The following is a 23,056-nucleotide window of genomic DNA, read 5'->3' on the forward strand; positions in this document are numbered from 1 at the left end:
AGGGCTTCTGCTGCCCAACCAGGTCAGATAAATAAAGAGGTTTTAACCTGATTTCTCTCACGAGGCAGTGCTCTCCCGCCGCCGTGCCACAGCAAACAAGAAGCAGTGTGGGACAAAGTAAATAATCCAGTTTTCCAACTTGAGAAATACAAAAATACAGCTGCAGTCGCACGATAAAGAAGGTTTGGCTGGAGCTTTTTAGCCCCCGTTTTTGAAGCAGAGCTGTTTTCTGAGAACACAAACATTCTGTGTGTCCATGGTGGCATGTGTGGACATTTACTTACAATGACTCATCACTTGGAGAGAAAAAATGGTAAGAATCCAGGCAAAGTCATCCAGACTCAGGTTTTGACAATAGTCACACTGCCCCCTACTGGATGACATATGTAACGACACTAACCCTTAGTAATCTGCGATTTCTTTTTTTTTTACAATTTATTTTAATGTTTTATCTTTAAAACATTTTTGTAGCAATGCTTTATAGCCACCTCTTTAACCTCAGCTTCTTTAAAAAAAAAAGGTATTTTGTATTATCTTATTTAATACACCTAAAACTGTCCACAAAAACTCCATTTCGAGTGACAAATGTATTTTTTTCTTTAGAAATGACAAAAATTGAGATCAAACATAGTTTTATGTTATAAAACAAAGATCAAATTTGTAGAGACAAAATAAAAATTACAAAATAAAGCGAAGCAATGTGAAAAATGTCACAAAGAAATAGGCAAAGCTTTAATAAATTATTATTATTTAGGATTTATTTCAGGGGGTTGCCGCAATTATGTGTCATAACTAGTTTTGTTAGTTTAAAAAAAATACTTCAGAGCTAAAAGCCTTTTTGAAATTGTCATGTTAAATTTGAATGAAAACTACTTTAATGGGGTGGTTGTTATTTCTACAGTGTGATTGGCAAAATCAAGGTCAAGGAGGTCGCTGTTTTTAAAGTTTTAATGCATAACTAATTAAAAAAATATGGGATTGTCCTGAATCTATGACTTTGTTTCGTCTAAAACCCCTGAATCTTCAAAAGGGGCTTCAAAACGGATCGATTAGATGGAAAAATGAGAACATCTTTAAAAAACCAGACTGCTCTAACTAACATACATTTAGTTTGGCCTTATTGGAATGATCCAGACTAAACTTGGTTAAAAACTGTCTATATTTATTAATAACAAAGTAGATTATTATTGGTCTCTAAAATAGTTTAACTATTGCTTGGCTTGATGTTTTTCATGCATTTTGTGAAGCACCGTGGAATAAATGCAGATGTATGTTAGGACTGTTTTTTTTTTTTCAATTAGCATTTTATAAAATAACAAAAACAAATGATCTTATGCCTGGAAAATGAAAGGGAACAGAAAGAAGGAAACGTCTTCTGCCCCACGTGCTTAGAAGAAAGCAAAAAAAATAAATAAAACTGAAATATCTTTACATATTTCTATAGAGGTGTATCATGAACCACAAGCATAGCATAGACCCTGGCAAGGTTGTGTCTTCCCTCAAAATGTTGGTAAATCGAAGTAAGCAACAAGGTTCACTGCTGCATTTTTGCAGCAATTCAACTATTTGAAGGTGATTTAGTTTCTTTGGAGACTGTTGTAAATAAACTGAATAGAACTATAATTCCAGCATCATGAGCAGTGAAACACCAGGATTTCCATTAGCTATGACATCACAGATTCCGTTCGTAGTAAGCCTAAGCATCCTTTCTCTTTATTTGTATTTCATTTTACGTTGTCTTAAATAAAACCTTTAAACAGATCAACACAAATGCATGTACGAGCGTGGCTGTATTGTTTACATGTTCGAGCAGTGGCTTTTCTTTTTTAAATTACGTGTTATTATTTATAACCAGTTTCCACGTATTTGGGGGACGTTTCATAATAACAAAAGGAAATGGTCAAAGTCCAAAACTAACAGACTAGTTGGCGAGTTTCGTTTTCGGTGCATATTTCAAGTTAAAAGTTGTAAAAGTGATGCAAACTTTGCAATTGGGCCAGAATTTGACAAATTACCGGATGTTGTAATTGACGTTTAACACTTTTTCAAATGTGAAGTCAGAATTCTGAGATTAAAGTCAGAATTCTGAGAATGTGAATTTTTGTAAAATGCCATGATGTGCAATAAAGTTTATGTAAAAAGAATAATAAAACAAAATAAAGGTCACTAGTATAACTTAAAAACAAATGTGTCGTTTGTCTCTCTTAAATGCATCTTTAAACCCTCCTGCTCTGAGCAAGAACATCACTTACTGACCCTGTTTAGTTCCTCTGGGAAGTGGAAGCTTTTAGTTTAAATAGAGTTCAGATCCATGTCAGCCATCAATTTTAATTTTCTCTAGTTAGCGTTCGCAGAATCGCTCCGAATGTGAAACAAGCTGGAATCCAGCACACAATCAACGGCTGCAAAGTGATTCACTGCGGCTGCGGTGCAAACTAAATGTTCCAGGCGTTCATCAAATGTAGCAAACAGAGAAAATGCGAGTTAACCCTTGTGCTATCCTAGGCCCTTTAACATTGGGAGTTGGGTCATCTAGACCCACTAGACAGTGCACTGAACCTTTTTTCTTCAATGATTTGTGATCTTCACTGGTGTCCATGCATTACATGAAATCTTTCCACCTTTATCCACCTTTGTCATGGTAGGGACAACACGTCAATGTAAGGGTGGGGTCATCTAAGATAGCACAAAGGTTAAATGGCAAAAGTTTGTAAATGATCAAGATTTCACACAAACCCGCCAGCTAAAGGACAACAGTAAACATAGTACGACTCGCACCTTTAACAATTATTTAGAATTTTTGGTGCAAATTTCTGCCTAAAACATCCTAATAAATGTTAAAAACTCACATTCATTTATTTTAAAATATTGTTTTGTGATTTATTGGATGTTAAAAATAGGTAATGATGCAGTTTTTCTCTTCAATTACATTTTAAAGTATTTTTTTCTTCAGGACCAACACTAACTTGGATGAAACATTTTCCGTGATTGGTTTAGATAGAAGCTGAAGGATCTGAACTCGTTATGAGGTTTTCTGCAAAGGCTTCTGGGAGTTGGGTTAAAGATTTCATATGAGCTACTTTAAGGATTTGTGTTGTAATACAAATGCCTTAAGTTAAATATACACTGTAAAAAAAAGTAAAAACTACATGTGAAGTGTGGTTTTAACAGCAAAAGCCATTGGTGGAAAAACAGAAATGATTTAATGGAAAGCAGGGAAGACTTTTGACATGTAGCAAACCAAAGTTTGACAGAAGCTCCTGTGGAAAACAAACCGATTGTCTGATGCTGAAGCTCAAAGCCCTCTAGGAGTGAGGAACTCTTTGGCGAAGAGTTGGATCTGACGTTCTTCAGCGGCCTTTGTGTCTTTTGAAAGTCAAACAGAACCTGTGAGCGTCGCCAAAGTGCCGGAGCGCCGCTCTGGTTTCCTCCTGAGGAGGTCTTGTATTGTAACAGGCAGCACTTCAATCCTGTCCCTCTGAGAGTCGCGAGGCAGGCCCAGGTTGGCGCAGCGAGGTTTCGGGGGTCTGCGTCCCAGCGCCCGCTTCTCCGCCCGGGTTTTGGACGGGGGGAGGCCGTCGCAGACGCGGGGGCAGGCGGCGGCGATGCCGCAGAAGGAGGGCTCGTCGGACTGCGAGGAGCCCTCCGAGCTGCCTTCTGACGGCGAGTCTCTGAAGGTGGGCAGTAGTAAGCGTTTCGTCAGGGCTGTGGGGTTTGTGGAAACGGGCGCTCCTTTGCACGCGGCGCCGTTACAAAGCTCTGGAGCAGCTTTTATGGACGCTTTCAGCACCTCCCCTTTGTCCAGCAGCTTCAACTTCCGCCGTCTCCTCTGGGAAGGAGAAACAACAAAAAAAGTGTTTTTCCATCGCTGAGAACATTTAAGCTAAATGAAAACTTTGCAGAAACGTTCACTCACCTTCCTGTTTGTTGGACAAAGACTTTGCGTCTCCTCTGCATGCAGCACTTCTGGATCTGCAAGAGGGAATGAATTTGTCTTTTTAAACATCTTAAAGTTTCTATTAAATTCATCTGTTGCTTCATAAACTACAGCCTAACCTGCAGATGTGGCTAACTGCAAAGAGTCGGTGTGGATGAGTGGATAAGAGGCGCTTCTCTTAAGCCCCGCCTCCTCACAGGATGACAAAGGCCTGAGGGAGAAAAAGCTGAATCATGTTAAAAAATAAAAAAAGGTAAAATCAAAAAAGAAACCAGTAGTTCTGATCTCCCTTCTACCTTTCAGCACAGCAGTAGGTGTAGCTTTTGGGCGCGGGCGGCTCCGGTTCGATGGCTGGAGAGCCGGTGAAGCGGGAGCGGTTGACGCACAGCAGGAGGCCGAGGCACAAACACAGCATGAGGGACAGCAGCAGGTAGGTCTGCCTGTCCGACACCTAAGGTCCCAGCCGGCGTGGGAGGAAGAGGAGGGAAGAAGCTCGGCGTCAGAACAAGAAATATTTTTTAACCTAGTTTGACTGAAGGTTTGATTGAACATTTAAGGAGCTGCACTTAGATCCACTTCAGTCCCAACAGTACAAATATCTGCTGTTGTGAATAAATGCATAAAAAAAATGATTTCCACATGAAAAGCTTTTGTTTGTTTTGTTTTTTTTTAGCAAAAAGCACTTATGTGTTCATGTTGGTGAACTCATGACACTCAAATTATTATTATTTCTTCTACTTTAGGCTGCGCTTGACACATGAAATGAAAAATGGATCAAGCAGCACCATGCATTTCTCCTGCTGATGGTGTTTCAGCTTCTTTGTGCTATAAAATCAGGAGGGTCCAGTCAGAAATTAGAAGTTACACAGCAAATAGAAAGCACTGCATAAAAAAAACACTTCATATTTGCTCCTTTTATAAATTATGTAAATGCAATACTGCTCTGAGCCACAAGGGGGCAACGTCATGTGTTAAGCTTATCAGGAGCATCTATTTAAAAAAACAAGGCAGAAATGTTAAACGTTTGCACGCACACAAAAAAGCAATATATTCCAAGTTTGAAGAGTTGGTTGTCTCAATACAATATGATTTCAACGTATTTTAAATCAAAGCGTGCTGGGAATTGAAGGTAAAAACAGTAATCTTCTTAGTCAGACACTTTTCACTTTAAAGTAAAGATTAATGAAGTTCCTCCAGGAATAAAGTCTTTGTTTTGAAGCTTTTATTTTGGTAAATAAGGAGCACGTCAATAGTTTTTTGTGCTTTTTTTTTTTTTAGAAATGAAGCTTCAGAATTTACCTCAAAGTTTTTTTGTATTAATAATAATATCTCTTAAAATACATTAAAAATAAAGATTTTCAAAGTGGAAGGTGTCTGGTCAACATGAGCTGTAGCGGGATTTCCCTCTTTTTAGACCCGAGGGGGTCCTCTATAGTTCATCCCTGATTCCAGACGGAGGCTTGGTGCCAGCGGTGGAGCAGTTACCTCATCGTGCAGCTGGCTGACTCTGACAGACAGGTTAAGGAGCAGCTGAGTCATGTTCTCCAGCTGGCTCTGCAGCAGCTGGATGGATTCAGTCTGACGCAGGTCCTACGGGTCACAACACAGTCATGGCGGATGCTGATGGAAAAACTGAAGCACACACCACCTCTGCGCGGCGAGGCGAGGCTCCGCCTACCTGCTCCTCGGCTATCCTCGCTGTGTTCTGGAGTTTGATGATGGTCTTGTTGAAAGCCCTCTGCATTTCCTCCATCTGTTTTCGGTACCTTAAATCAACGCAGGAAGGAAGTGTGATGTCAGAGCTGCCGTTACCAGGGAAACCGCTGCCGTCGGGGCTCACCTCTGGCTCAGCTGCTCCAGGTAGCGTCCGCTGAGCGACATGTTCACCTCCAGCGCCTTGATGCGGTTGTTGAGTCTCATGAAAACGGACTCCTTCTGGCTGGACCCATGCATGGGGTTCCCGTTCTGCTCGGTGCCGTTGAACGGCTCCGCGTAGATGTCGGAGGCGGAGCCCTGAGGAAAAGCTGCAGAGTTGGGGTGCGGCGACTGACCATTGGCATTTGAGGAAGCAGGGACATCTTCAGCATCTGCATCTGCCGCTTGGCCACCAGAAGGCTCGGCCTCGATGACGGGCTCTGGAATCGGGCCGGATCCTTCCAGGGGACCGGGAGCGCCGTCAGGTGCAGAGGGTGCCTCCGCCGGCTGTTCCGATTGAGCAGAATAAGTGGGCGGGAGGACAGAAAACAGATCTTGTGTCGGGACGGGGACAGTCATTTCTGTTGAAGTGGCATCGATGTTGGACTTGTCAACAGTTGGGGTCACGGACGTATCCACTGCTGGGAAGCTGATGGTGGGCTGCACGTGGACAGAGCTGCTGGGAGACTCTGCCGTCTGAAGGTGCTCCTCTTCCACCGACGCATCCTGGCTCCTTTGTGGTTCCTCAGCAGAAGCAGAAAGGGGCGGGGTTTGAACTGTTGTGCCGGGCTGGGCACAGGAGGACTCGGAGACTATAAGGGCGGGGAGGTTTAAGGTCAGACTGGGATCCAACACCTCAGATATGGATTCTTCTACAGGCTGTGATGTCAGCTCAGAAGCCGCCTCATCATCAGTGTGAGGCGGCTCAGGTTCAGAAGAGGGCGCTAAAGGTGTTGATGGGTGGATGGGTGGACTTTCCGGCTCTCTGTCTCCCGTCTGGCACTTCCTGCTTTTAGCAGAGCTCTGGCGCTGGACGTAATCCCGCAGGGAAGGCGCCGGACTGCAGCAGCTTGGATCTACTTGATGATGCTCCGGAGCGTCTCTTTGCTCTTCGTACGGCTTGTCCTCCTTTTCCAGGAGGATGACAGTCGATCTCATCGGTTCCTCTTCCTCTTTCTCCAAAAGAATGACTAATCGTTTCTCCTCCTGAGGAACTTCGCTCTCTGTATTCGCAGCTTCTTCTGGCAGGGGGGTCTCTGAAGACGGTGGTTCAGCTGGAGGGACGTCCGTTCCCGGTAAAATCTGCATATCTTCACTGTCTGAACTGGAAAAAAAAAACCAAAAAGTTCTATTTTAGAGAATGCAACAGAAAATAATCAGCCATCAGAGACAATCGGGAAAAATGTTAGTTTTAATCATTGGGTGCAACAGGTGGAAATGATGTCAGACACTCACGCCTCAGGGAGGTCAGAGGTCACGCCTTCAGAGGAGGCCTCATGCTCTTCCGGAGGCTCGCTTTTCCTCTCTTCCTGAGAAGAAACGTTGCCTTCAAAGGGCAGAGACAAAACATTCATGAAGATCTTCTGCAATAAAGCTGCTCTCCTCAAAAAGTCAAAGGGTCCCACCTTTGATCTCTGCGGATCCCCCGAGAACATTGTTAGCGATGTTGTTGACCATGTTCATGATGGCGTCTGGGGAGGAAACGCAACAATGACAAGTTGGTGCAACTTTAGCAAACGAGACGCGCCTTATTACTGCAGAAAAACGTGAAAAAAACCTTTAGCCGATCCGATAAGATTCTCAGAAGACTTGGGCTCTCCAGGAAAAAATCCAGTGGGATCTACTGAGAGGATAGAAACGTTTCACTCCAAAAAAAAAAAATAATTACACCATCCAGGTGGAGATGAGACAGCTTGATGCTTTTTTTTCTGACAGATCCCTGGGATGAGGTCAGTAAACTCCTTTTTTTTAATGTTTATAAAAACTAAAGAACTCATTTGGGCAAAAGAAATTAAAAAATGGAGATCTGACCCAGTTCGTCGTCTTGATCATCAGCTCGCTCTGAGGGATCTGCGATCTCATATTCTTCCACCATGCTGGTCCCGAACACCCTGTAGAGTTAACCAAAAAAATGCATCATCACCCTAAAATGAATTCATGATGATGGAATTTTTTCCAATAAAAAAACAGATTACTCCAAAAATAGATACCTTCATCTAAACATTTGATTTGTTTACGTTGTGATAAAACAATAAAAGAGTCAAACTGAACTCTTTCCCTACATATCGATGCTACTTCCAGCTGCTTTTTAAGCCACGTTAACACAACCCTCAGCAACACGCCACCACTTTCAATATTAAGTCGACGTGCAGAGCGTGCATTCGCAGAAGTGCCAACCGTTTGAAAATTGATCATACAAGAGAAATAAATGATTGCGGTTTGTGTCCGAACAACATTATGACACCAAGAGAAAGAGAAAGAAACTGAGCTATAAAAAAAACAAAGCAGCAAGATTTACGAGATTTACACCGCTTTCCAACAAGCCTGTTCCAACAGTAGGTGGCAGATACGTAACCCGTAACCCTGTCCTGTGTGAACACCATGTCCGATTGAACCAGGTGTCTGATGGTCTGAATGAACGTTCAAGAACGTCACACGTAGCTTCAGAGTCAAATCTAGGGATCAAAGAACTCACCTGATGAGGCTGAGAGGACAGAAATGTTCTGAGCCGAAGTGAGAGACCAGCTCTACCTGAAAGAGACACAACGTCATTCTGGTAAAACCGCGCGAAGCGGAACAATCTTAGCAGCAGAGGTGAAACGAGACGAGCGAAAACATGCTTCAACACAAGGGAAGGAAATCTGCTGGAATTTAGTCTGTGCTCGTGTTGGAGTGATGCATTCAAAAAAAAAAAAAAAGAAGTGTTATTATTCACAGAAACCATATAATGCTAGATTAATTTGATTATTCATTAGATTAAGATTAAGCAAAAAGTTAGAGGGAATTCATAAATGCACATTTCCAAACAGCATGACAGGAAGAGCAGGCTAACCTTTATGTACTTGGTGAACATCTGAAGCAAGAGACAAAGGAAAGAGAAAGATTAGCCAGATTGAAGCAAAAACATCCAATAGTTAGTAAGTCGAGTTGGTTTTATCTGCATTTCTCCAAATAAAACTGTGGTTTGAAAGAAACGAAACGAAAACAAGGGAAGATATTATTAGAAATGCAAAGAGGCTTCCGCCATCTTTGGAGATCAGTTTGAACCATTTTAGACCCAAAACGTAAAATGTTGGTTTTTGTATGAAGCATGGAAGCCGTGAAGCTTTCTTCAAGTAGGAGTAACAATACTCCCCAAAAGTAATGACTCACACAGGAAAACTGATAGAAAAACAGCTTGAATTTAACATCTTTATTGTTTGTTTGTTTATAAACCAGAGTGAATTATTAGTCTTCCTGGTAATAACTAATTTTTATTTAAATAAAACTGTATGGGGGTAAAGTTTTGAATAGATGTGGTGAATGATCATCAGAAACAAATATCGGACTCACCTTTACATATTTAGCATAAAGCTGCTCGTCTAGCGGGAAGCTCTGAACTGTGCGTTCATCTCTGGCGTGAAACGTTCCCAATTTCAGCCATTTATTCGTTGGGTATCTGAAAGAATGCATGAAAAAGCAGATAATGGAAGAGCTTGTTTTCATGCACCGCAGTAACCAGGTTTCCACATTTCCATTCCCTAACTTCCCTAACTAATCCTCTCTCTCTCTCGCTTTTTTTTTTTTAAGTTGACTGGTGACAGCTGGAATAGATCTAACTCAAACAAACCAACTCTTCTACCCTGCTTATGGAACCTAGGTGTCTGATTGACGTATAAATCTCCATTTTCTTCATCATAACAGTGCTGCTGTCAGTCCTACCTGTCACTGATGGAGACCAGAAAATCTTTCGGAGTGGAGGAGAAAAGCTCAAAGTTTGCGATGTCCAGCTGTCTCACCTGGATGGGCTCACAGAGCTCAATAATAAACCTGAGCAACAACAAAAAACATTTTAAAATATTTAAATGCCTTGAGACGGACCAGGAGAGGCACTGAGCGGAAGCCACAAACCAGATTTTGGTGCTGCAGGGGTTCAGCATGTACAAGTCCATGTTCTCCTTCAGGATGGCTGAAGTGCTCTAGATTAAATAAAACATTTCTTTTTATTTTTTTTTAAAGGTCATTTCTGGAACTATCTGGACACTCAGTGTCTTTGCACGAGCTGCATGGGATTCTGCACACCTTAGCCTCTGGGTTTGCACCGAGTATCTTGGCTCCACACTCCACAGAAGCGTAATTATTGAAATGTTTCTGGACCTTCTTGGGTACGTGGGAGCCCCCGTTGATGAAGGTGTCAGTGGACAGAGCTGGGAAGGCAGAAGGAGAAGGAAGAGGACATGAAGGCGGAACAAAAAAGACAGCTTGGTTTAGTTTTGTTTCCATGTTCTTACTCTTCTCCTTCTCCACTTCCATCATCTTGCGTTTCCACTCATCGAAGGTGGGGATGTCCTCCGGCTCTTTGCTCCCACCGGAGTCGCCGTCTGCCGTGGCGGTGGGGCTCAGGCCCTGTCAGAGGCGACCAGAACATGAGAGCGGGGACATTTCCCCTCCAAACAGAAAAGAAAACGCTGCATCCGATCCACTAACCGGCGACTCCGTCAGCTTGTGGGACGCGTTGGATTCCAGACGGGTGTCGGCGGGAGCAGCCGGGGGGCTCAGAGGGGGGTCTGCGTGGGTTTTAGTCCCGGTGGTGTGAACGTTGGAAGTGTTTTCCAGAACCAACGGAGGTCTGTCATGACAACAAAAACAACAGAAACGTTAGCGCTTCCTTAGGCTTTGGTTGGGTTTGAAAGGAACTTTTTATAGAACCTTTCTGTGTCATAAGGGTTCTCCTCCTCTTCCTCACAGTCATTTTGAAGCGGGTCAGAACCAGTTTCAATACTGGCTGCACCAGACCCATCACTTGAAGCACTGAAATTCCCACAAAAAATTTAAAATAAAAAGAGGTTAATTTTTTTTATAACAGTTTCTGAGTTGGGTGAGAAAACGAAAAGAGAAGGAACCTGCCTGTTCTGGTCAGACTCCTGCAGGCCGGCGCTGCCGGAATCATCTGCATTCAGTGCAGACGTCCCAGACTCAGAGTTGCTGGAAGGCGGCTGAAGGACAGAACCCTGATCCTGAGAGACGGCCGCTTCGGGATACGAGGCACTTTCAGGGTTTGAAATCACATCGAGTGCGTCCGGCTCTCCTTCTGAAGCAGATGTCTCTGCTACAAAGTTCTAAACGCGAAAAAAGGAGCAGAGATTTGACAGGTTTGGGGTACGATTTCAACCACCGAGCCGAAAAATGTGGGATGAGATGAAAACCAGAGGGAGGTCAAAGTTGAAAAAAAAAAAGAAAGGCTTTTATGATTTCTATTTTTTTTTAAATGGCATGAATGTTTTAAGCCATAAATGAGACACAGTCAGCAGTTTGTTCATTTGCAGGCTCCACTAAAAGTTCACCAACTTTTGGAGGGAGAAGTTTAATATTTGTTAAAGGAAAAATCCAAAATTGCATGTTCTTTTAACCCAAAAGTTCCCCAAGGTTTTGTTTTTCTCTGCATTACCTCTGCTTGGGCTTTTAGCTCCTCCTCTTGTGTTTCTGGGGGATCGGCTGCTGTCGGCTGCTCACTGTTAAATGGAGGCTGAGCAGAGAAACTAAGGCTAACTTCAGTCTGGAAACAGAAATGTGTATATGTAAAGATACAGTTATACAGAAATATCACCAAAACAGACAATTGCTCTTAAAGTCCAAAATGACAAAAGGAAAACTCTTCAAACTGAATGAAATATTTCATTCTCTGAACTCACTTTGCACTCTGCACTCTGAACTCAATCTCTCTCTATTCCTCTTTTGATCCATGTATTTTATATAATTTCATTTGTTTTGTAGAACATACTTTCTCCACAGCAGCAGGAGTTCAGTAGAAATCTGCCTCTGAGTTGTGGACAAGACCGTTGACATAGAGCAACCCCTTCCTCTCTCCGCTGCAGGGAGCTTGTGGCCCCCCCAGACTCTTTATTTCCGTTACAAATACGATTTTTTTTTTTAAAAACATTTTTCTTTCGTCTGCTCCTGATTCATCACGATTTTAATTTGAAAAAAAAAAAAAAAATGCTCCGAAATGCAAACTTAAGCTTCATTTTCTTAAAACTGTCCTCCAACATCAGTAAAACGCCACAAGAACATGGTAAAAACACCAAAAATGACCATCTTCATCAGAAAGCGTCTTTAATTTGTCTTTTTTTTCCAATCCCAGCATCAATAGATTAGTTCTGAAGGAAACTATTCTTATAATAGAAGGTGTGCTGATATCATTTGGATCTTTTGGGTCATCTGGGCACAGATGAATTGAGATGTTTGCTCGGTATTTTGTTACACCTCCTTCTTCTGTCTGTTTTCTTTCTTACCCAAGAACGTCTCTTTAATGTGACCACCAGCCTTCATGTGTTTAAAACGTTAGAGTATAGCGGTTTGAAACAGGTTGAATCTGTTTGTAATTTGCTGTTGAATGCTCAGAACTCCCTCTAATTCAAAATGTATATCATTTATTTTTATTTTTTTTAAGTATATTACTTATTTTTCAAACCATTTACCAACCCAAAAAGTCAGCCGATCTTCCACCACCAAAACGGAAAACCGAACAACATAATTGTGTTGGATCATGATATGCATCCACTCTGTATTCCAATGGTTACACTGGAGGATTAAGTTGATGCATATTCCATAGGAGGATTTTAAACTCTCTATAGATGTACTCGATACAAATTTGACCCTTCAGGAAACAAAAATACCAGCACGCTTAGACAAAAAGATCCCATTCGCCTTTCAACTAACTGATATTTCTAGCAGGACTCTTGACACATTTATTTACTGCAGGGTGTTTTTTTTTTTGTTTTTTTTAATCACTAAACCACCTTTAAAAAACCTCTGAGCTGTAGTATCACAACGTTAGTTAAACGTACTTCCTGATAAGGCGGCTCATGTGGGACGTGGATCTGTGTGGACCCGGATTTTTGGTCCTCTGGGTGGGATTCCACACATTCAACAAACAGCCTAGAAGACCTGTTCAAACAAAAAAGAAAAAAGAAAAAGTATTAGGCTCAATCCTAAGTGATGGAATTTAAAGGGAAAAGGTTATTTAACATTTAAATCAAACTAGTCTGCTAACATCACAATCAAAGAACAAATTACATGAAAAACATAAAAATCATGCTTTTGGAGGTTATGACCTCTGGAATTTTTCTTATGAAAGAGATCAAATGTAATCATTTCTGAGTATTTCTCCTTTGGAATTGCTGTCAATCAAACTGTCACACTTTGTGATGTCACGACAGCCCAGGATTGCATGCACATTGCAATGTGCATGCAAAAGCTCCCTGATCGGCCCCGTCCAGTGTGGACAAGCGTAGCTGCGGCAGAAGAGAAAACACGTGCGGGGGGTTGCAGCAATGTGCCAGCATAATGATCGGGATCGCTCCAGCTCCATCGGCCCTGTGACAGACTGTCCAGGGTGTACCCGCCTTCGCCCAACAGTCATTGGGACGAGTACTGGTACTGGAAGGGCACAAATCATGCCACGCCGCTCAAATCCCACTGCGGCCAGATCTTCGTGCTGTGCCCCTTCCTCAAATCACACCGCAGGACCTCAGATTGTGTCTTGACCATTGACTCAACATTGAAAATGCCTCTGCCGCGCGGATTGCGTTTGGTACGAACAGCTAAACATAACCCTTCCTCTGGGTCTATGCGGCCACATCCATGTAGAGGAGATTTTGGAAATAGAGGCTTCAGATAAACATGAAATATGGCTTTTTAAGACATTTTGGTAGTAGAATTGTGGTTAAGAATTACATAATCACAATTAGACGTCACAGAGGAACTTAAAGTAATTCAGCTGCATATTTGGATAAACTAACCAAGAAGTACAGGAAGAAAAAAACCTCAAATTTTGCTTGCTATTTTTGTTGCAGCGGTAGTGTTAGTTTGGGGTTGTGAGGGGCTGTAAGATGAGTAAACAAAGGGATTATGGGATATCGGCATTACTATTAAAGTCTAGCTGCAGAATGTGTAAATGTTGAGCAAAGACTATTTTGATTTGGCTGTGTTTGGAAAAAAAAAATCAGAAATAATGTGTTAATAAATGTGGCGTTTGACATTTTAAAGGTGGCGCTCTACCCGAGATTAGTCATCAATCCATCCTAGCATTTCATTTTAGATTCCAGAGCAGAAAATTTGGTTTCTGAATGTTTATTTCAGCAACCGAAACATCGTTCTGTAATCAATATCACTCATTCAAAGGACTTCAAATCCAACATAGATGATAAATAGAGATGCATTATTTTTATAGTGGATTACAAAGTATAAAGTTTTCGTGTGAATGTTACAAAACAAGCAATGTACAATGTATTCAATTTTAAACTGAAAAACTTATGGATCCTTGAAGAAAGGACTTGTTTTAAAAACATTTTTTTATTTAATGACACGAATTAAAAATAAAACGAGGCAAGGTTTCATTTGTATGCAAGACTGCAGAGAGAATCCAGTAAAAAAATAAAGAAATAAAAGAGTCAAATTCATACTTATTTTGTCTACCCAGATTATTATGAGTCGTCATGGCAACCCTTCCTGTCATTTAAAAGTCGATTCTTTTAAATTACACACCTGATGTTTTTATAGTGAGGTACTCTTTTAATCCGGGGGGGGGGGGGGGGGGGGGGGGGGGGGGCTGGAAGTTTTCTATTTTAGGTGATCAAAATAAAATTAGAAGATGAAAAAAAAGGACTATATATGTATAGACAGATATATCAAAAAGAGATAGAATAATTGAATTGGTTATCAATTTTAACAACAACAACAACAATATTTAATGCTGGAGACATGAGCTTCTTATACTTAGCTCAAATACAATCGGGGACCAAAAACAAAGAATAAAAGTGACTATAAGGCTGGTTAATCATCATTTTTAACAAATCCCAGTAACAATAGTGATCAATAATTTGTACTATTTATAATGTAGGACAGCTGGAACTTCCCGTTTGCCAAACAAAAGATCAAGAGCATGAACAGTCATGAGCAATAATTCCTCCAGATTATTCATTAGTTGATTGTTTGGGTCACGCGCTCGTTTAGACTAGTCCGGAGTTAACCACACATTTCTTAATGCGCACAGACTTGGCAAATTATCAAAGCCCATTCCTGAGCTCATCACGTTAACAGTCTGACCTGTCAAAAGTCGACCCTCTAGGTGCCACATCACAGCATAACGTCAACGCTAGCTTCATGGCTCTATCGGTAATGGATGCGCGCGACTGATAAAACACCGGAAGTTAGCCCTCACGTTTGGTTCTTAGCGCTAAAACCGAGGAAATTGAAGTAAGAAAGAAGAAAACTAGTTGGAACTCACCAGCATACTACAGCTATATATAGCCACAATGACACACTTCTTCTTCTTCGCTGAAACAGCTGTGTCATCTTCATCCCGCTCCTGACGGGACAGACATCCTCACCAAACTACATAAAAATAAACTTTTGCTACCGAATGGCCTCTAACGACGTGAATTCACCCTATCTACCGTGATAACCGGATGTTTAACGGCTCCACTGTGATGCTAGCCACTGCTGTGTATACAACAACCTGCTACTGCTTACGTCATAGCGGATCGACATTGATTCAGCCAATGAACGAAAAGCTGCGTAGTGACTCAGTTCAAACTAACCAGGATGCGCTCGTTTTGTTTACCGGGGTCGCCCGAGGTAAATGAGTTCCTGTTCTTTGAGTGTTAAAAAGCGCCGAAATTTAACTTAAGTCAGCGAATCACGACTCACAAAGGTCAACAACACTTATAATTATGACAACCTTTAAAATTTACGATAAAAAAATTACTTTATGTGCTCCTGCTCTGAATTGTTATCCCTACCCACCCACCCCACGTACCCCTGTGTTTTGGTCTGCCTGTTTAAAAGCTTTAATAACAATAATAATAATGGAATTTAAGGATGAATGAGAAATTTAGGAGGCCTCTATAATTCCATGTAAACCAATCTCAAATCTTAAATGTAAAAACTGTCTTTCACTAATCTACATGTTTCCTCTCAACCCTTGTGTTAACCCTCCCTCTTAACCCTCCTAGGCACTTTAACGTTGACCCACTAGACACTAGACACTAGACCCACTAGACAGTGCTCTGAACCTTTTTTCTTCAATGATTTGTGATCTTCACTGGTGTCCATGGATTACATGAAATCCTCTTCACCTTCATCCACCTGTGTCATTGCAGGAAGAACACGTCAATGTGAAGGGTGGGGTCATAAGATAACACAAGGGTTAAGAGTGACACTTGACTCTCGTAGGTTTGATCTATTAAGTAGACTGGAGTTTAAGTATAGTAAGTGTACTTTACTCATACACTGCACTGTATGTGAAGTGTAGTATAAATATTTCTTAAGCCTGAATTTGAATAATTTAAGTTTAAAATATATAGATACTATAAAAAAGTAAACTTCAAGTATACGGCTTAAATTTTAAGTATCACTGTAGTAGACTACTTTTTACTAAGGGCTACACCATCCTACTATTGGATAGCACAAATTACATTATTCAGATAGGTTTTTGTTGTTTTCTGTTTGATTATATTCATTATTATTATTTTAATAACAGAGTATTCGACAAATGCCGTCATTTCCTTTTTGTATAACCTTATGATTCCGTAGTTTGAACACCAGGGGGCGCTCCCACCCAACTTTAAAGAGTTTGAAGGCGTGAATGAGCCAGCGTTCAGGACACAGCTGCATTGCCCTACATCAGTCACTCTTTTGAAGGGTAATTAAAACAAAAGGAATAAACGAACCTCCTGTCTTTTTTTACATTAAAAGTTTTTTTTTCTTACTGTGTTTTAATGAGAGTAATGGAGGTCTGAGATGTTTACCACAAAAAAATTAAAACCTGCTTTCTCTTCTTAGAGCTAGAGCATAGAGGGCTAAAAGGAATGTTAGCTGGAAAATATATTATTTCTAATGGACAAACTGATTTATTGTGGAAAACAACCCAGATTACACCAGTGTACTCATGCAAACTTGACAAAGAAAATATCAAACTGAGGCTTAATGAAATAAATGACATTATTAAGGTAAAGTCATATTAGAAACTGCCATTCAACCCTTGTTTTCAAAGTAAAATGCACTAAAAAATTAAGCCAACTGGTTTATTCTCTGTAGAATTGAAAAAAAGCAGCTGAACATCCTCTTGATAAAATGTTTAATGCAATGTTTCTCTGAAATAATTAGATAATTCTTTTAAAACGGAAAGAAAAATCCTTGCTTTTTTATTACAGTGAGAAATTTCCCTAAAATAGCAAACATAATGAATCCCAGTTTTAAAAGCACAAAGTCGAAAAATAAAAACATTTCCACAAAAAATCTATAAATGTATAAACTGTGACGTGCTTACTCTCATTAGAAAGCAAACACTTCATGAGAAACTATAATAATCTTTCAATTTAATTAAAAAAAACTGTAACAAAACTAACAATATTTGTATTTTTGAAACTATTGTTTGAAAATTCTTTAAATCAAGAACTTAAAAACCCTGAAGAACAAATACATTAAATGTGTATTTAAACAAATAGAAAAAATGTAAAACTAAATTTCAATGCAATTTTTCATTTATGGGAAGTGGTAAAATACATAAAATTTTACATTAATTTAGGTCCATTTTCAAGATAATAAAATAAAAAAAAATGTAATTCTGCTGTTGTTTTAGAAATTTGACTTGCTGCAGCATCTGCTTTTCAACTGCTAAAATAATAAATATTGATCTCTTCCGTGTTTTTACTTACTTCTTTAAAGTATTTTATCCCAACTCTGCTCCTCATGTCTTTTCCTATCACTTCAAATTTGTATGAAGTCTAAACCATAAAAAATATATAAGTTATGAGCCTCTTTATGCAAATCCACCAACCCAATTTTTAAAAAAAGAGGACAAAGTTTAACATCATCAGGAACATGTTTATTAAGGAGCGATACAGACGCACAGAATATAACAACTAATACATTTCCCAAATTTACCATTATTGTGCCCTAAACATAAAGTCATTTTCCTGTCTTTGTTTTTTCTTCCTTTTTTTCACTTCTCAGAGCTGTATTTACCTTTGGCAATTAAAAATTGTAGTTTATGCCAGTAAGGCAGTCTAAATTGGAAAGCATGTAGTGAATAGAGACAAAGAGAACAGTTTAAGCATAAGGATTCTTAATAAGGTGTTTACAATCCACAGGTATAGTATCTCCTTATCATTACCTATATACATAAGAACACAATTTAGGCTCACAGACACGATAACAAATCGACAGAGAAGCACTTAAACATTGACGATACAACCTCAAGTTCTGATGCAGGCACTGACTAACTGGCTGCCGTGATAGAGGAGACGGAGGTGAGACCAGACAGAGAAGGAGGTTAGGCGTTTCAAACCTGAGGGAAATGAATAGTTACAGTATATTAAAGCCTTTTTTTTAGTCATTATGAGAAATCTAATTTAGCTTTTTACACTGGGCGAGAAATTTCTCAGTGCGAGCTCCAGTCCCATTCATCTCACAAGTCAGCATCTGAATCGGAGTTTAAGGCTGTAGGGGGTCACGCTTTGACCATCAATACAGCACAGGTGGACGAGGTTCAACGCATCGGTGAGGCTGTTATTTCCACACTGAGAATACTGAAGGTGCTCCTCAGCCTTGCTATGTGTGTGTATGGCCGCTACTACAACACAGAAACAACTCACAAACATTATATTTCAACCCACCCGACCTTCCGGGAGGGATGGGGTCGTTGGAGAAGTCATCGTGAACAGCATTGACCATACAAACAAACGAAAAAAATGGAGAAAAAAAAATCATAATTATAAGAACCACAAACGTGCAGACAAACGGCACATACACATGAGTCCTCGCACACGCCCACGTACACAGTATGACAGAAGAACGCATGTACACGCTTACACTATAAGATACGACTCCTGCTGCTAGTTCAACACCAGGCTGATGATAAACACTTAGGAGGAAGAGAGGGGGCATTAAACAGGAGCTTAATGCATTTCTCAATCAAAGTCAGCCTACATATAGGCAAAGTAGTCTCTCCTTCTTACGCACACGAGCACACCTCACGTACACACACTCCCATGCAATAAAAGCAGCTAGTGCCATGCTGCATTCTGGGATGGGTCGGACCATATGACTGCTGAGCCTTTTTTTTTTAAATTCATATAGCAGCTATGTAGTTGCAGGACATTTTTAGGGAGGGGGGGGTTAAGGGGGGGAGGGGGTCCAGGATTGATACTGGGAGATGGAGCTGTTAAGCAAACCTGGATCACAGGCGAGCAACAAGCACACATACACATACACCACAAGACAAGTACCATACTGTACGTAGATATATGGATGTCGTCACCTGCCGAGGGACTGAGGTTCAGAGGGGGGGTCAAAGACTTCAGTGTGTGCACTAAGGAGAGACCAGGACAGTGGGGGGGGGGGGGGGGGGGGGGGGGGCAGATGAGGGTACGAGGCACCCCCTCAGCTGATTAAGGTGGAGCTTGTCTTGTTGGAGATGGAGGAGGCCGCCGGCTGAGGAGAAAGAAATCCCAAAACAGCGCATGAAGACAGTTTTTTTTTTAAAAAGGGACATTTAAATTATTATCTTCACTTGGACATGAGTTTGAATACCAAAAAAGTCCACATGGCAGCAGTCAGACTGATTGACAATGACTTTGCTGTAGAAACTGAGAATTTGAAGGACAGTAAGCCTAAGCTTGACTGATTTTATTTTGAAAATCTATTCTTAAATTACTTAGCAAATAAGTTAAATGACATAGCATGCCTGTAATTTTATATGCATTTTACTTAATCCATTAAACTATTTGCCCTGGCCCGCCAAAAAAATAAATTGTATTGATATTTCTCCAGAAGTTGCCGACCCCTGGTCTACGTGCAGAAAGTTATTTGAAAATTTGTTGTTTTCCTGACGTTCATGTGTGTTTTCCGAGACCGTCAGTTGTTATTCCAATCATTCCAACACCGCATGAACGCAGCATTTTCTCTATGTTTTTGTTTTTCCCTGAGTGACATCAACCCAATGGCGCAAAAGGAGAACTAAAGCCACACATTTAGAAATAACAACTCCAAAATGTTCTGTCTTAAAATATGTATATATTAATTTTCAATCAAAATGAATGTGTCTTTGTCCAGATTACATGTTATTTCTCACTCCAATAAGGTTGATTCCCACCTATTAGTCAAAAAGTTTGCCCAGCCATGACTTAAAAAGATAAAAAGAACTCTAAAAAGTATTATGGGAATAAAGTGGGGTAAATAATAGGTTATTTTCAGAGTTGAATTTACTCCATTTGAATTCTTTTAAGCCTTCTTTAAAACCTGATTTTTCAATAATTTCTTGCACTAAAGCTACATGATGTCAAAGAAATCTCACTTTTCTTTAAAGCACTCCTCCACAAAAAAGTGTGACTTTGCCTAAAATAGCAGCCTCATTTCTCCCCCCAGAGCCTCCAAATCACCTCAATATTCTTAAAATATCCTTAGAATTCTTTTATAAAACTTTAACTTCATTTACTGAAAGACAATGACGTGACAGCGTTTGCAGCCCCACCATTGAACTGAAATAGTAGTAGATTTTTTTAAGTCAATTAACAAAATAATTGCAATCAGGGAATAAAAAGTACTTTTAGAACCTGGCTCACTATATAATTAAATACATTTAAATAGATGGTGTTTTTTTGTGTTATATTTCTTCCATTTAAGCTTAATCACTCACCTAGGGATGCTAGGTGGGGCCCTATTTGGGCGGCTGGGAGCCTGAGGGCTGTCCGCGCTGTTATTGAAGGGCCCTAAGGGACCTGGGCGGTTGGGTGGAGGAGGGGCCCCTCGAGGGGCTGGGCGCTGGCCTGCTGACATCCTCCTGGGGGCAGTGGGACTGGGTGGGGGGGACCTGAAAAGTGGAAAAACGAGTTGTAAATATGCCACGCCCAAGTTTGTTGTCATTTTGAATTTTTGGTTGTTTTTTTTTTTATTTGAATTACCTGCGGCCCCCGGCTCCTCCCATCCAAGAGGTGTCAACAGGTGGAGGCAAGGGCACGCTGATGGTGGAGGTGGAGATGTCACCAATGATGGACAGGGCCTCCTTCAGGGCCTGGTGGGTCCGCAGCACCTCATCCCTCCTCTGGCTCTGCTCCTGGGACTCGTCCATCAGGGTGTTCTGGTCCCCTGCAGAGTACAGCTGAGCCAGCAGCTCTGCATTGATGAAGTCCTTCACCTGGTGACAGGGAGGAATCACAGAAACAGATCTATTATGTGTGCCAAAAGACAGAAAAAGCATTTCCTTTCAACTTCAGCGTAAACAGTAACCCTCTGAAACCTACAGAAACAAAACTCTCCATCTCACAGACTTAAAAACTGCAAAAAATAGGATTATGCATACTTTCAGTAATCATTTTTCTTTAAAATCTTTCAAATGATATGTACCCAATACTGAGAAATAAAAGGACTTTGCTTTAAATGTGTAGTTTTTCTGTGGTTCCTATTATTTCTTTAACTTTTTGCTTCTGATTGACTGACAAATAGATGATCCAATTGCTTTTTGCACAATTTTTCACAAGATCTTCTTCATAACGTATTTTACATTTTAACATAGCAATTTCTATCCATCCATCTTCCTCCACTTATCCGGAACCGGGTCGCAGTCTAAGCAAAAATGCCCAGAATTCCCTTTCCCTGGCCACTTCCTCCAGCTCCTCTGGGGGGACCCTGAGGTGTTCCCAGGCCAGCCGAGAGACGTAGTCTCTCCAGCGTGTCCTGGGTCTTCCCCGGGGCCTCCGCCCAGTGGGACATGCCCGGAACACCTCCCCAGGGAGGCGTCCCGGAGGCATCCGGACTAGATGCCCCAGCCAGCTCAACTGGCTCATCTTTATGTGGAGGAGAACCGGTTGTACTACGAGCTCTCTGCGGGCTACTGAGCTTCTCAGCCTATCTCTGAAGGAGCGCTCAGCCACCCTAAAGAGGCAGCTCGTTTCGGCTGCTTATATTCGGGACCTCTTTCTTTCGATCATGACCCAGAGCTCATGACCATAGGTGAGTATTGGAACGAAGATTGACCGATAAATTGAGTGCTTTGCTTTTTGGCTCAGCTCTCTCTTCACCACAATGGATCGGTACAGCAATCGCATAACAGTGGACGCTCCTCCGATCCGCCTGTCAATCTTATGCTTCGATCTTCCCTTACTCATGAACAAGACCCCAAGGTATTATAACTCCTCCGCCTGGGGCAGGGACACTCCAATGGCAAACTACCTTTCTCCATGATCCAGAACCATGGCCTCAGATTCAGCGGTGCTGACCCTCATCCCAGCTGCTTTACACTCTGCCGCAAACCGCCCCAAAGCACGCTGGAGGTCCTGGCTCGATGAAGCCAATAGGACAACATCATCTGCAAAAAGCAGAGAGGAAATCCTGTGGTCCCCAAACCAGACCCCCTCTGGCCCCTGGCTGCGCCTAGAAATTCTGTCCATAAAAATTATGGATAGAACCGGTGATAAAGGGCAGCCCTGCCGGAGTCTAACATGCACCGGGAACAGGTCTGACTTTCTACCGTCTATGCAAACCAAGCTCTTGCTCCGGTCAAACGGAGACCAGGCAGCCCTCAGGTACCCCATACCCCATAGAGGCTTCCAATCTCAGGGTGGACACTCTACCACAAGGCTGCTGAGCTGGTTGACCTTATGTGGAACCATAAGACAAATACCATACTGCTCCTGAAATTCGGAATATTGATTCAACCGCTGGTTTTAAAGCAACATCTCATTTGCTCATTTGTTTGTTTTGTCCTAGATTTTGTTGTTTTTGTGTCCTGAAAGGCGCTTTATACTAAAATGCATCCTTCTTTTTACAGATCATTATGTAGCTGTTTAATTTTTCATTTGCACAGTTCTTTTTCCCCCCCTTTTTTGTCTCACATTGTTGATCATCAAGTGCATGATGGTCTTTGGAATTAGGTCCCGAACGCATTTGTTGACGATGGCCATGTACGAGTCCACCAGGTTGCGAATGGTTTCCACTTTGCGCTCCAGCTGAGGGTCCATGGAGAAGTTATCTGAGGTGGTGGTGGTGGATTCACTCTCCACCTGCAAACATACAAGGGAAAATGTGTTTTGTGTTTAGAAAAATGAAACCCTGCTTTGTATTTGTGAATATGATAAATATAAATTTACTATTGTTTTTTGGCAAAAATATAAATATAAAATAGTTTATAACCTTTGACAAAGGTTCACATGACTCCCTTTTCAA

General features: G+C 41.2%; 2 protein-coding genes across 6 annotated transcripts in view; both read right to left on the reverse strand.

Moving 5' to 3' along the window:
• Positions 1–3,180: 3,180 nt before the first annotated feature.
• Positions 3,181–15,383, reverse strand: LOC101172685 (SUN domain-containing ossification factor). Of its 5 annotated transcripts, none has more exons than XM_011486470.4 (24): positions 15,120–15,383; positions 12,679–12,778; positions 11,280–11,387; positions 10,739–10,950; positions 10,541–10,642; positions 10,319–10,460; positions 10,123–10,237; positions 9,914–10,038; positions 9,743–9,810; positions 9,554–9,661; positions 9,185–9,290; positions 8,685–8,705; positions 8,328–8,383; positions 7,664–7,743; positions 7,410–7,472; positions 7,258–7,323; positions 7,088–7,178; positions 5,778–6,956; positions 5,616–5,703; positions 5,423–5,527; positions 4,234–4,388; positions 4,057–4,148; positions 3,917–3,972; positions 3,181–3,829 (listed from the first exon to the last, which is right to left on the reverse strand). In XM_011486470.4, the coding sequence occupies exons 1-24, from the start codon at positions 15,191–15,193 to the stop codon at positions 3,377–3,379; spliced, it is 3,765 nt and encodes a 1,254-aa protein (XP_011484772.1). In that variant the 5' UTR covers positions 15,194–15,383; the 3' UTR covers positions 3,181–3,376. The 5 variants fall into 5 exon arrangements, with proteins under 5 accessions (XP_011484772.1, XP_011484771.1, XP_078791534.1 ...); XM_011486469.4 differs by having other exon boundaries at positions 7,410–7,475; XM_078935408.1 differs by lacking the exon at positions 15,120–15,383 and adding an exon at positions 14,939–15,063 and having other exon boundaries at positions 7,410–7,475.
• Positions 15,384–17,698: 2,315 nt separating this feature from the next.
• The window catches only part of dnm3b (dynamin 3b), a 28,982-nt gene continuing 23,624 nt past the window's right edge, over positions 17,699–23,056 (reverse strand). Inside the window, exons 18-21 of the mRNA XM_023965739.2 lie at positions 22,726–22,893; positions 20,797–21,029; positions 20,532–20,705; positions 17,699–19,327 (exon numbers count right to left, since the gene is read on the reverse strand). Of these exons, the coding sequence (XP_023821507.1) occupies positions 19,285–19,327; positions 20,532–20,705; positions 20,797–21,029; positions 22,726–22,893 (618 nt within the window). The 3' untranslated portion in view covers positions 17,699–19,284. The remainder of the gene's footprint in view (positions 19,328–20,531; positions 20,706–20,796; positions 21,030–22,725; positions 22,894–23,056) is intronic.

This window comes from Oryzias latipes, chromosome 17, assembly GCF_053564925.1.
Source record: "Oryzias latipes strain Hd-rR chromosome 17, Olatipes_Hd-rR_3.1".
Lineage (NCBI taxonomy): Eukaryota > Metazoa > Chordata > Actinopteri > Beloniformes > Adrianichthyidae > Oryzias > Oryzias latipes.

What these genes read in the sequence shown, in the direction of transcription:
- LOC101172685 (XM_011486469.4), bottom strand. Translation starts at nt 15,193, where the DNA reads ATGAAGATGACACAGCTGTTTCAGCGAAGAAGAAGAAGTGTGTCATTG. An exon ending in GTGCAAACCCAGAGGCTAAG is followed by an intron (nt 9,811 to 9,913) that starts GTGTGCAGAATC and finishes TATTTAATCTAG; the next exon opens with AGCACTTCAGCCATCCTGAA. An exon ending in TTTATGCTAAATATGTAAAG is followed by an intron (nt 8,706 to 9,184) that starts GTGAGTCCGATA and finishes CTCTTGCTTCAG; the next exon opens with ATGTTCACCAAGTACATAAA.